The sequence below is a fragment of the Aegilops tauschii genome, chromosome 3 (assembly GCF_002575655.3).
Source record: "Aegilops tauschii subsp. strangulata cultivar AL8/78 chromosome 3, Aet v6.0, whole genome shotgun sequence".
Lineage (NCBI taxonomy): Eukaryota > Viridiplantae > Streptophyta > Magnoliopsida > Poales > Poaceae > Aegilops > Aegilops tauschii.
In genome coordinates, this window is record NC_053037.3 from 539,307,200 (window position 1) to 539,320,290 (window position 13,091).

At 45.8% G+C, this 13,091-nt stretch overlaps 1 protein-coding gene across 1 annotated transcript; it reads left to right on the forward strand.

Annotated features, from left to right (window-relative positions):
- Nucleotides 1–10,908: 10,908 nt before the first annotated feature.
- On the forward strand, nt 10,909–12,854 carry LOC109741137 (glycine-rich RNA-binding protein 4, mitochondrial). The gene is made up of 5 exons (XM_020300217.4): nt 10,909–11,036; nt 11,526–11,689; nt 11,771–11,839; nt 12,072–12,178; nt 12,417–12,854. Exons 2-5 carry the CDS (start codon nt 11,542–11,544, stop codon nt 12,618–12,620), a joined length of 528 nt encoding a protein of 175 aa, XP_020155806.1. The 5' UTR covers nt 10,909–11,036; nt 11,526–11,541; the 3' UTR covers nt 12,621–12,854.
- Nucleotides 12,855–13,091: the final 237 nt, after the last annotated feature.

Genomic DNA, 13,091 nt, shown 5'->3' on the forward strand with positions numbered 1-13,091 from the left:
CGGCATTGTGAAGGAAGGAGCCTAAAGAAAGAAAAAAATTTGGTTTAAATTGATTCATTAAGCCGGAGGTAAATGTTACAGTATATATTCAGATTGGCGGCTTAAACGGGGCCTAATTACATATGGATAGTTATAAACTGGTGATGTACGTCGTCATGACCACAAATGGTATTCAAGATCTATCAAGAGCGAATTCTGCTAAGTGTTGAAGCAAACATGTTTCACAGATTGATGCTAAGATTTCGGATCTGCGACACTTCAGATAATGGAAAATATTTTTGACCTAAATTACGGTGCTCGAGCAGTTCATATGTTCAGATTGATTTTTTCTTACGCAAAGGAGATGGTTTAATAACAAAGACAAGTATCACGACTGCCGCCGTGCAGGAGAAGTGCTAAGTTTGAATCAAAATTACAAGCTACAGCGAAGAACAAGGAAGAACCCCGACGAACTTGTAGGAAACCCTAATGAGATCTAGAGGGAAGGGAAGGAGGAAAACTTAATTACCTGAGCTGTTAAGCGGCGGAGGCGCGGGACCAAGCTCTGGACAGATCAGGTTGATGCAGCAGCCATTGTCGATGCAGTAGCTGAGGTCGAGGACGGCGGCGAAGCTCGAGCGCTGGAGCGATGTGAGGAAGAAGAAAGAGATGAAGAGGCAAGGGGGGAAAAAGGGACCCCTGGCCCTATTTATAAGGCTGGAAGGATAAGTGGCATGCACGGGAATCGAGGAGGCCAAAAAATGGATACGTGACGACGGAAACGCCTCAATTTTCGGGATGGTTATTTAAAAAAGGATCTGTTAAGATATGCTGGGTTTTGTGCAAATTAATGACAGATGATGTCATGGCGGGTTTCCGTAATTCTAGGAGATGACGTCATGGCGGGTTACAATATCTCATGAGAACAAACAGAGAAGGATTTTTTCTAAGTGTTGAAGGTTGACATGAACAAGTTCAAATCAACCTGGGGCCTAATGTTGGGGATATGACTATTGGGTATGACCCGCCCAGGAGGGGCCGGGTTATCCCAATGGCGGTTCATCAAGACGAAGCCCATGAAGATGTTAAGATGGCGTTTCATGAAGCAGACCTTTTAAGGGTCCGATGCCCAAAGGCGGCTTAAAGCCCATAAGTGTAAACCGCCATATATGCATAACTTGTATTGTAAGGCAAGTGTAATTAGTCACCAGGCCGGACACGTTGTTTATGAGCCGGCCGGGACTCTGTAAGCTGCTGGGCATCAACCTGTGTATATAAAGGGACGACCCGGCGGCGGCTTAGGGCAAGAGAGAAGAGATCGAAAGCTAGGTCAAGCGTAAATCGCTCCCTGGTAATCGAAACATCAGCAATACCACTTCAAACTGGATTAGGCCTTTACCTTCACCGCAAGGGCCCGAACCAGTATAAACTCCTCGTGTCCTTTGTCTCGTTTAACCCCTTTAAGATAACCTCCTTGCGATGGCTCCACGACTAAGTCCTCACACTAGGACATCTGCCGTGATAATTGTTGGGTAACGTAGCAGAAATTCAAAATTTTCTACGCATCACCAAGATCAATCTATGGAGTTTACTAGCAACGAGAGGGAAGGAGTGCATCTACATACCATTGTAGATCGCGAGCGGAAGCGTTCAAGAGAACGGGGTTGATGGAGTCGTACTCGTCGTGATCCAAATCACCGATGATCCTAGCGCCGAACGGACGGCACCTCCGCGTTCAACACACGTATGGAGCAGCAACGTCTCCTCCTTCTTGATCCAGCAAGGGGGGAGGAGAGGTTGATGGATATCCAGCAGCACGACGGCGTGGTGGTGGAAGTAGCGGGATCCCAACAGGGCTTCGCCAAGCGCTGCGGGAGGAGGGAGATGTGTCACAGGAGGGAGAGGGAGGCGCCAGGGCTTGGATTGCTGCTGCCCTCCCTCCCCCCCACTATATATAGGGCCAAGGGAGAGGGGGGGCACAGCTTTGGCCCTTCCTCCAAGGAAGGGTGCGGCCAGGGAGGAGTCCTTCCTCCCCAAGGCACCTCGGAGGTGCCTTCCCCCTTTAGGACTCTCCGTTTATCTTATCTCTTGGCGCATGGGCCTCTTGGGGCTGGTTCCCTTGGCCCATATAGGCCAAGGCGCACCCCCCACAGCCCATGTGGCCCCCCCGGGGCTGGTGGACCCCTTGGTGGACCCCCGGACCCCTTTCGGCACTCCCGGTACAATACCGATAAAGTGCGAAACTTTTCCGGCGACCAAAATAAGACTTCCCATATATAAATCTTTACCTCTGGACCATTCCGGAACTCCTCGTGACGTCCGGGATCTCATCCGGGACTCCGAACAACTTTCGGGTTACCGCATACTAATATCTCTACAACCCTAGCGTCACCGAACCTTAAGTGTGTAGACCCTACGGGTTCGGGAGACACGCAGACATGACCGAGACGACTCTCCGGTCAATAACCAACAGCGGGATCTGGATACCCATGTTGGATCCCACATGCTCCTCGATGATCTCATCGGATGAACCACGATATCGAGGATTCAATCAATCCCGTATACAATTCCCTTTGTCTATCGGTATGTTACTTGCCCGAGATTCGATCGTCGGTATCCCGATACCTTGTTCAATCTCGTTACCGGCAAGTCTCTTTACTCGTTCCATAACACATCATCCCGTGATCAACTCCTTGGTCACATTGTGCACATTATGATGATGTCCTACTGAGTGGGCCCAGAGATACCTCTCCGTTTACACGGAGTGACAAATCCCAGTCTCGATTCGTGCCAACCCAACAGACACTTTCGGAGATACCTGTAGTGCACCTTTATAGCCACCCAGTTACGTTGTGACGTTTGGTACACCCAAAGCATTCCTACGGTATCCGGGAATTGCACAATCTCATGGTCTAAGGAAATGATACTTGACATTAGAAAAGCTCTTAGCAAACGAACTACACGATCTTGTGCTAGGCTTAGGATTGGGTCTTGTCCATCACATCATTCTCCTAATGATGTGATCCCGTTATCAACGACATCCAATGTCCATGGTCAGGAAACCGTAACCATCTATTGATCAACGAGCTAGTCTCCTAGAGGCTTACTAGGGACATGGTGTTGTCTATGTATCCACACATGTATCTGAGTTTCCTATCAATAAAATTCTAGCATGGATAATAAACGATTATCATGAACAAGGAAATATAATAATAACCTATTTATTATTGCCTCTAGGGCATATTTCCAACAGTCTCCCACTTGCACTAGAGTCAATAATCTAGTCCACATCACCATGTGATTAACACTCATAGGTCACATCACCATGTGACCAACATCCAAAGAGTTTACTAGAGTCAACAATCTAGTTCACATCTCTATGTGATTAACACTCAATGAGTTCTGGTTTGATCATGTTATGCTTGTGAGAGAGGTTATTAGTCAACGGGTCTAAACCTTTCAGATTCGTGTGTGCTTTACGAATATCTATGTCATCTTGTGGATGCTACCACGCGCTATTTGGAGCCATTTCAAATACTTGCTCTACTATACGAATCCGGTTTACTACTCAGAGTCATCCGGATTAGTGTCAAAGTTCGCATCGACGTAACCCTTTACGACGAACTCCTTTTCACCTCCATAATCGAGAAAATTCCTTAGTCCACTAGATACTAAGGATAAGTTCGACCGCTGTCATGTGATCCATTCCCGGATCACTATTGTACCCCTTGACCAACTCATGGCAAGGCACACTTCATGTGCGGTACACAACATAGCATACTGTAGAGCCTACGTCTAAAGCATAGGGGACGACCTTCGTCCTTTCTCTCTCTTCTGCTGTGGTCAGGTCTTGAGTCTTACTCAATACTCACACCTTGTAACACAGCCAAGAACTCCTTCTTTGCTGATCCATTTTGAACTCTTTCAAAATCATGTCAAGGTGTGCGTTCTTTGAAAGTATCATCAGGCGTCTTGATCTATCTCTATAGATCTTGATGCCCAATATGTAAGCAGCTTTATCCAGGTCTTCCTTTGAAAAACTCCTTTCAAACAACCCTTTATGCTTTCCAGAAATTTTACATCATTTCGAATCAACAATATGTCATTCACATATACTTATCAGAAATGTTGTAGCGCTCCCACTCACTTTATTGTAAATACAAGTTTCTAACAAACTTTGTATAAACCCAAAAACTTTGATCACTCCATCAAAGCGTATATTCTGACTCCGAGATGCTTGCTCTAGTCCATGGAAGGATCGCTGGAGCTAGCATACCTTTTAGCATCCTTAGGATCGACAAAACCTTTCTGATTGTATCACATACAACCTTTCCTTACGAAAACTGGTAAGGAAACTTGTTTTGACATCCATCTGCCAGATTTCACAAATGCAGCTAATGCTAACATGATTCCGACGGACTTAAGCATCGCTACGGATGAGAAAATCTCATCGTAGTCAACTCCTTGAACTTGTGGAAATACTCTTTGCCACAAGTCGAGCTTCATAGACGGTAACATTACCATCCACGTCCGTCTTCTTCTCAAAGATCCATTTATCTCGGATTTCATGGCTTCTAACCATTTGTCGGAATATGGGCCCACCATCGCTTCTCCATAGCTCGTAGGTTCAGTATTGTCCAACAACATGATATCTCAGACAGGATCACGTACCACTCTAAAGTAGCACGCATCCTCGTCGTCCTACGAGGTTTGGTAGTGACTTGATCCGAAGTTTCATGATCACTATCATAAGCTTCCACTTCAATTGGTGTAGGTGCCACAGGAACAACTTCCTGTGCCCTGCTACGAACTAGTTGAAGTGACGGTTCAATAACCTTATCAAGTCTCCACCATCCTCCCACTCAATTCTTTCGAGAGAAACTTTTCCTCGAGGAAGGAACCGTTTCTAGAAACAATCACTTTGCTTCTGGATCTGAAATAGGAGGTATACCCAACTATTTTGGGTATTCTTATGAAGATGCATTTATCCGCTTTGGGTTCGAGCTTATCAGCCTGAAACTTTTTCACATAAGCGTTGCAGCCCCAAACTTTTAAGAAACGACAACTTAGGTTTCTCTAAACGGTGTCGTCTCAACGGAATTGCGTGGTGCCCCTTTTGAAGTGAATGCGGTTGTCTCTAATGCCTAACCCATAAACGATAGTGGTAATTCGATAAGAGACATCATGGTATGCACCATATCCAATAGGGTGCAGTTATGATGTTCGGACACACCATCACACTGTGGTGTTCCAGGCGGTATTAATTGTGAAACACTTTCCACAATGTCTTAATTGTGTGCCAAACTCGTAATTCAGATATCTCTATGATCATATCATAGACATTTTATCCTCTTGTCACGACGATCTTCAGCTTCACTCTGAAATTACTTGAACCTTTCAATAATTCAGACTTGTGTTTCATCAAGTAAATACACTCAGCATCTACTCAAATCATCTGTGAAGTAAGAACATAACGATATCCACTGCATGCCTCAGCACTCATTGGACTGCATACATCAAAATGTATTACTTCCAATAAGTTGCTCTCTTGTTCCATTTTACTGAAAACGAGGACTTTCAGTCATCTTGCCCATGTGGTATGATTTGCATGTCTCAAGTGATTCAAAATCAAGTGAGTCCAAACGATCCATCTGCATGCATATATACCAATAGACATGGTTCGCATGCCTCAATCTTTTCAAAAACGACTGAGTCCAAAGTCCATCTACATGAAGCTTCTTCATGCGTTCTATCCCAATATGACTCAAATAGCAGTGCCACAAGTATGTGGTACTATCATTACTTTTGGCATGAACATGTGTATCACTACGATCGAGATTCATTTTAGGTGCAAGACCATTGAAGGTATTATTCAAATAAACAGAGTAACCCTTATTCTCCTTAAATGAATAACCGTATTGCGATAAACATAATCCAATCATGCTCAACGCAAACACCAAATCTCGATGGTAGAGGGAGCATGCGATGCTTGATCACATCAACCTTGGAAACACTTCCAACACATATCGTCATCTCACCTTTAGCTAGTCTCCGTTTATTCCGCAGCTTTTATTTCGAGTTACTAACACTTAGCAACCGAACCGGTATCTAATACCCTGGTGCTGCTAGGAGTACTAGTAAAGTACACATTCATACAATGTATATCCAATATACTTCTGTCGACCTTGCCTGCCTTCTCATCTACCAAGTATCTAGGGTAGTTCCGCTTTAGTGACCGTTCCCTCATTACAGAAGCACTTAGTTTCGGGTTTGGGTTCAACCTTGGGACTCTTCACTAGAGCAGCAAACGACTTGCTGTTTCATGAAGTATCCCTTTTGCCCTTGCCCTTCTTAAACTAGTGTTTTTACTAACCATCAACAATTGATGCTCCTTCTTGATTTCTACTCTCGTGGTGTCAAACATCGCGAATAGCTCAAGGATCATCATAACTATCCCTGATATGTTATAGTTCATCACGAAGCTCTACTAGGTTGGTGGCAGTGACTATGGAGAACTATCACTATCTCATCTGGGAGATTAACTCCCACTCGATTCAAGCGATTGTGGTACTCAGACAATCTGAGCACATGCTCAACGATTCAGCTTTTCTCCCTTAGTTTGCAGGCTTAAAAAACTTGTCAGAGGTCTCATACCTCTTGACGTGGGCACTAGTCTGAAATCCCAATTTCAGTCTTCGGAACATCTCATATGTTCTGCGACGTTTCACAAACGTCTTTGGTGCCACAATTCTAAACCATTAGAACTATCACGTAGTCATCAAAACGTGTATGTTAGATGTTTCGCAACATCTACAGACGACGCTGAGGTTCGGCACACCGAGCGGTGCATTAAGGACATAAGCCTTCTGTGCAGCAATGAGGACAATCCTCCGTTTACGGACCCAGCCCGCATAATTGCTACTACCAACTTTCAACTAAATTTTCTCTAGGAACATATCTTAAACAGTAGAACTAAAGCGTATGACATAATTTGCAAAGACCTTTTGACTATGTTCATGATAATGAAGTTCATCTGATTATTGAATGAACTCCCACTCAGATAGACATCCCTCTAGTCATCTAAGTGATACATGATCCGAGTCAAACTAGGCCGTGTCCGATCATCACGTGAGACGGACTAGTCATCATCGGTGAACATCTCCATGTTGATCGTATCTACTATACGACTCATGTTCGACCTTTCGGTCTCTTGTGTTCCGAGGCCATGTCTGTACATGCTAAGCTCGTCAAGTCAACCTAAGTGTTTCGCATGTGTTCCGAGGCCATGTCTGTACATGCTAGGCTCGTCAACACCCGTTGTATTCGAACGTTAGAATCTATCACACCCGATCATCACGTGGTGCTTCGAAACAACGAACCTTCGCAACGGTGCACAGTTAGGGGGAACACGTCTCTTGAAATTTTAGTGAGGGATCATCTTATTTATGCTACCGTCGTTCTAAGCAAATAAGATGCATAACATGATAAACATCACATGCAATCAAATAGTGACATGATATGGCCAATATCATTTTGCTCCTTTGATCTCCATCTTCGGGGCACCATGATCATCTGTCACCGGCATGACACCATGATCTCCATCATTGTGTCTTCATGAAGTTGTCACGCCAACGATTACTTCTACTTCCATGGCTAACGCGCTTAGCAATAAAGTAAAGTAACTTACATGGCGTTATTCAATGACACGCAGGTCATACAAAAATAAAGACAACTCCTATGGCTCCTGCCGGTTGTCATACTCATCGACATGCAAGTCGTGATTCCTATTACAAGAATATGATCAATCTCATACATCACATATATCATTCATCACATCTTCTGGCCATATCACATCACATAGCACATGCTGCAAAAACAAGTTAGACGTCCTCTAATTGTTGTTGCAAGTTTTTACGTGGCTTGTATAGGTTTCTAGCAAGAACGTTTCTTACCTACGTAAAACCACAACGTGATATGCCAATTTCTATTTACCCTTCATAAGGACCCTTTTCATCGAATCCGTTCCGACTAAAGTGGGAGAGACAGACACCCGCTAGCCACCTTATGCAACTAGTGCATGTCAGTCGGTGGAACCTGTCTCACGTAAGCGTACGTGTAAGGTCGGTCCGGGCCGCTTCATCCCACAATGCCGCCGAAACAAGATAAGACTAGTAGCGGCAAGAAGAATTGACAACATCGACGCCCACAACTACTTTGTGTTCTACTCGTGCATAGAAACTACGCATAGACCTAGCTCATGATGCCACTGTTGGGTAACGTAGCAGAAATTCAAAATTTTCTACGCATCACCAAGATCAATCTATGGAGTTTACTAGCAACGAGAGGGAAGGAGTGCATCTACATACCCTTGTAGATCGTGAGAGGAAGCGTTCAAGAGAACGGGGTTGATGGAGTCGTGCTCGTCGTGATCCAAATCACCGATGATCCTAGCGCCGAACGGACGGCACCTCCGCGTTCAACACACATACGGAGCAGCGACGTCTCCTCCTTCTTGATCCAGCAAGGGGGGAGGAGAGGTTGATGGAGATCCAGCAGCACGACGGCGTGGTGGTGGAAGTAGCGGGATCCCAACAGGGCTTCGCCAAGCGCTGCGGGAGGAGGGAGATGTGTCACGGGAGGGAGAGGGAGGCGCCAGGGCTTGGATTGCTGCTGCCCTCCCTCCCCCCCACTATATATAGGGCCAAGGGAGAGGGGGGGGGGCGCAGCCTTGGCCCTTCCTCCAAGGAAGGGTGCGGCCAGGGAGGAGTCCTTCCTCCCCAAGGCACCTCGGAGGTGCCTTCCCCCTTTAGGACTCTCCGTTTATCTTATCTCTTGGCGCATGGGCCTCTTGGGGCTGGTTCCCTTGGCCCATATAGGCCAAGGCGCACCCCCCACAGCCATGTGGCCCCCCCGGGGCTGGTGGACCCCTTGGTGGACCCCCGGACCCCTTTCGGCACTCCCGGTACAATACCGATAAAGTGCGAAACTTTTCCGGCGACCAAAATAAGACTTCCCATATATAAATCTTTACCTCCGGACCATTCCGGAACTCCTCGTGACGTCCGGGATCTCATCCGGGACTCCGAACAACTTTCGGGTTACCGCATACTAATATCTCTACAACCCTAGCGTCACCGAACCTTAAGTGTGTAGACCCTACGGGTTCGGGAGACACGCAAACATGACCGAGACGACTCTCCGGTCAATAACCAACAGCGGGATCTGGATACCCATGTTGGCTCCCACATGCTCCTCGATGATCTCATCGGATGAACCACGATATCGAGGATTCAATCAATCCCGTATACAATTCCCTTTGTCTATCGGTATGTTACTTGCCCGAGATTCGATCGTCGGTATCCCGATACCTTGTTCAATCTCGTTACCGGCAAGTCTCTTTATTCGTTCCGTAACACATCATCCCGTGATCAACTCCTTGGTCACATTGTGCACATTATGATGATGTCCTACCGAGTGGGCCCAGAGATACCTCTCCGTTTACACGGAGTGACAAATCCCAGTCTCGATTCGTGCCAACCCAACAGACACTTTCGGAGATACCTCTAGTGCACCTTTATAGCCACCCAGTTACGTTGTGACGTTTGGTACACCCAAAGCATTCCTACGGTATCCGGGAGTTGCACAATCTCATGGTCTAAGGAAATGATACTTGACATTAGAAAAGCTCTTAGCAAACGAACTACACGATCTTGTGCTAGGCTTAGGATTGGGTCTTGTCCATCACATCATTCTCCTAATGATGTGATCCCGTTATCAACGACATCCAATGTCCATGGTCAGGAAACCGTAACCATCTATTGATCAACGAGCTAGTCTCCTAGAGGCTTACTAGGGACATGGTGTTGTCTATGTATCCACACATGTATCTGAGTTTCCTATCAATACAATTCTAGCATGGATAATAAACGATTATCATGAACAAGGAAATATAATAATAACCTATTTATTATTGCCTCTAGGGCATATTTTCAACAATAATTCCACGACAGGACCCCCTACCCGAGATTCACCGGAATCGACTCCGTCACATAGTCTAGCCAAATGTTCACATTCTTTAAGTCAGGGGCGCCACATTTGGCTTGCCCAACCCCATGATCCAATTTGTATCGCACAACTATGGTCTTGATAAACAAAACTTGGCTTTACCCCTAAAAAAGCTAGTTTTTGCGTCGAGAGTATGTGGGTCCTGGCGCAATACATTCGTCGTGCTGCTCCATGGTAATGCTACACGAACACGAACCACAAAACAAATCGTACGGAAGTGTATGAGAGAAATCATGTCTTTCAGTGCAAGGGATGAGGTACACGAAAGCTTTCTACCAAATAAGATAAAGATCATGTTGCGCCTAATTTCTCTATAGTAAACCCTACGTGTTGCTTTACGCTATGAACATGTGTAATAGATGATTTGTAATATAGTCTTTTTCTTGGGGGGGGGGGGGGATTAATATATAGTCTATCATTCTAGATTGAGTATCTTACTAGTTAATGTATGAACACATACGATTATCAGAAAAAAATGTACGAACATGCAGTTGTTTGTGGCATAACAATAACAATAATGTACTGTATGAATGAAGCATGCTTATATCAGGAACGAAACATCTATATATTTTTTTTTGCCAAAAGGATTGTGTAACATTTTTATGTGCGATAAACCGATACAGCAGTGCTGCAACATTTTCCTCTGATTTATCTCCCAGATTATCCCAGCGAGTGAATGCAAAACGCTTAATGGGACAAATGTTTTCTTGGAGAGCAGGGCAAGGATTATAAAGGCAAAATCAGCATGCCCGTAGCGACCGAGATCAGCGGCTGGCTCATTCCTATCCACCAACCACCGTCCAGCCCACCACGAGCCCACCAGATATTTTCCTCCAAGCCCTCGAGATATTTTGGAAGCCTGCTACATAAGGCCGCAGCGCACCACACAAAACCCTAGCCGCCTCCGCCCCTCCCCTCTTAAACCCCAGCCCCCACTCCCCATTCCCCATTCCCCCCTCCCCCGCCGTCTCGTCCCAGCTCGCCCTCCAGAGGTACGCCCTGACCCTCTTCCCCCTGATCTCGCGGCGGCGGCGGCGGATCTGGCCTTGATCCGTCGCCCCCTTCCGCTAGATTGCTTGTTGGTTGTTGTTATTAGTCTGAAAAATGGATCGATTGGCGGAGAAACGGGTAGGGTTTCGCGCGGCTGTTGTCTGATCTCTAATTCGTGAGGGTTTAGGTGTTAGAGAGGGGCTCTCGAGTTGGATCTCGTTCGGTTTTGTTCGATTATTTCGGGGCCGTCGTCATGGAAGTAAGGGTTGCGAGTTTCGGAGGGGAACCGTGGTGTTCTTGGGATCTCGGCCTGAATTAGGCGGGATGGTCTGATCTGTTGGATTAGTCTATTATAGCAGGAGTATATCGTGTTTTTAGGGAGTTTGCACCAGTAAAAGTTCTTTTTTGTTTACAAATTTGTGCCTTCTCCTCCGGTTGATGTGTCTAACCCTGTTTGCCCCTTTCGCTGATGATTTATTTTGTCGGTGCAGGTTTTAGTCTTCCTCCATGGCGGCCCTCATCAAGCTCGGAAGCCTTCTTAGGCAGAGTGCTGTGGCTAGCAGTGCCTCCACCGGCTCGGCTCCTGCCCTGTTCAATGCTGCCCGCTTCATGTGCGCCGGCCAGCCTGCTGATGGCTCCAAGCTTTTCGTCGGTGGTGAGTTTTCTTGCCTTACTTTTCTTGTACTGTATGTCCATTACCTTGTCTAGACCATCAGGTCTCAGTTTTATTTATCAGGTCTCGCCTGGGCTACTGATGATCATTCGCTGAAGGAGGCGTTTCAATGCTTTGGTGAGGTCGTTGAAGGTCAGTGTATATCTTTCAAGCCTTATCAAATTTGCCAAAAGTCATTTTATCTGTTATGTACACACGGTGTCGGCTGTTTGTTCCGGTATGTGGTAGTTATTGTTTGAAGATCTGAATGCTTAGCTATACATGGAAATTTGCTTGACTGTGCTTTTATTCTGATGCTCTTTAGCTTACCTTGTACGGTGTATTAATTATTACGGCTTCATAATCCTTGTCTTTCATGTTACAGCTCGTGTTATCACTGACAGAGAGACTGGAAGGTCTAGAGGGTTTGGTTTTGTGAGCTTCGCCAGCGGCGAGGATGCAAAGAGTGCTGCAGAAAACATGGACGGCAAGGTGAGTCAAAACCAGAGTACCAGACATGTGTGCTGTTGTACTTTAATATGGAGTTAAACTTCTGCCATTTAGATGCTTATCAGGGTTTGATAATTTTCACCATGTACTAATACACCTTGTTAATTATTATTTCAAAGTTTTGTGCCTGCCTGTAGCCAAATTGCCTAGGCCTGATACTGATGCCATGCTTCACTGGCCACTACTTTTAAGGATCTAATGTCCATCCAATGCTTTGCAGGAGCTTGCGGGGAGGAATGTCCGTGTGAACTTCGCCAACGAGCGACCTTCGGGTGGTGGCGGCGGCGGCTTCTCTCGTGGCGGCGGTGGCTATGGAGGTGGTGGCGGCGGCTATGGTGGCGGTGGCTTTGGTGGTGGTGGCGGATACGGTGGTGGCCGTGGTGGTGGTGGCGGCGGCTATGGTGGTGACCGTGAGTCCTACTAAGAAGAGCACTGGCTATCAAATTTAAAATAATGAGTTTTTAGGACAGTGTCTTGATTATGTGGAACCTAATGTTACGTCTGTCTGTTATCTGCGATAGTTGAACTCAATAGGGGCAGAGATGTGGTTCTATGTTATTTTTGGTTTTGCTTTTTTCTTGATGATGCAAGAGTTAATTTGTGTATGCTGCTTCGAGGCTTGGATGAGTCTCAAGGAAGTTTCATGCATTTTGCCGTATGTTGCGCTGTGTACTTGTAGAGAATGATTGCGTATGTTAGTGTGATCATAAATTCTCTTAGCATTACATTCAAATATTAAGATCTTAGCTAGAAATTTGGTAATGGTACCAGACTACGAGTGGCGTATTTTCTCTTGTGTTGTATGCTGCCAAATAATAACCACAAGCAGATAGGCCTACAAGCTACCAGTGGAGAATTAATGAAGACTCACTATATATGCGTCGAATCTATATTT

Coding starts and splice junctions, on each gene's coding strand:
- LOC109741137 (XM_020300217.4), top strand. CDS start 11,542: ATGGCGGCCCTCATCAAGCTCGGAAGCCTTCTTAGGCAGAGTGCTGTG. Junction 11,690..11,770: donor CTCCAAGCTTTTCGTCGGTG/GTGAGTTTTCTT, acceptor TTTATTTATCAG/GTCTCGCCTGGGCTACTGAT. Junction 11,840..12,071: donor CTTTGGTGAGGTCGTTGAAG/GTCAGTGTATAT, acceptor TTCATGTTACAG/CTCGTGTTATCACTGACAGA.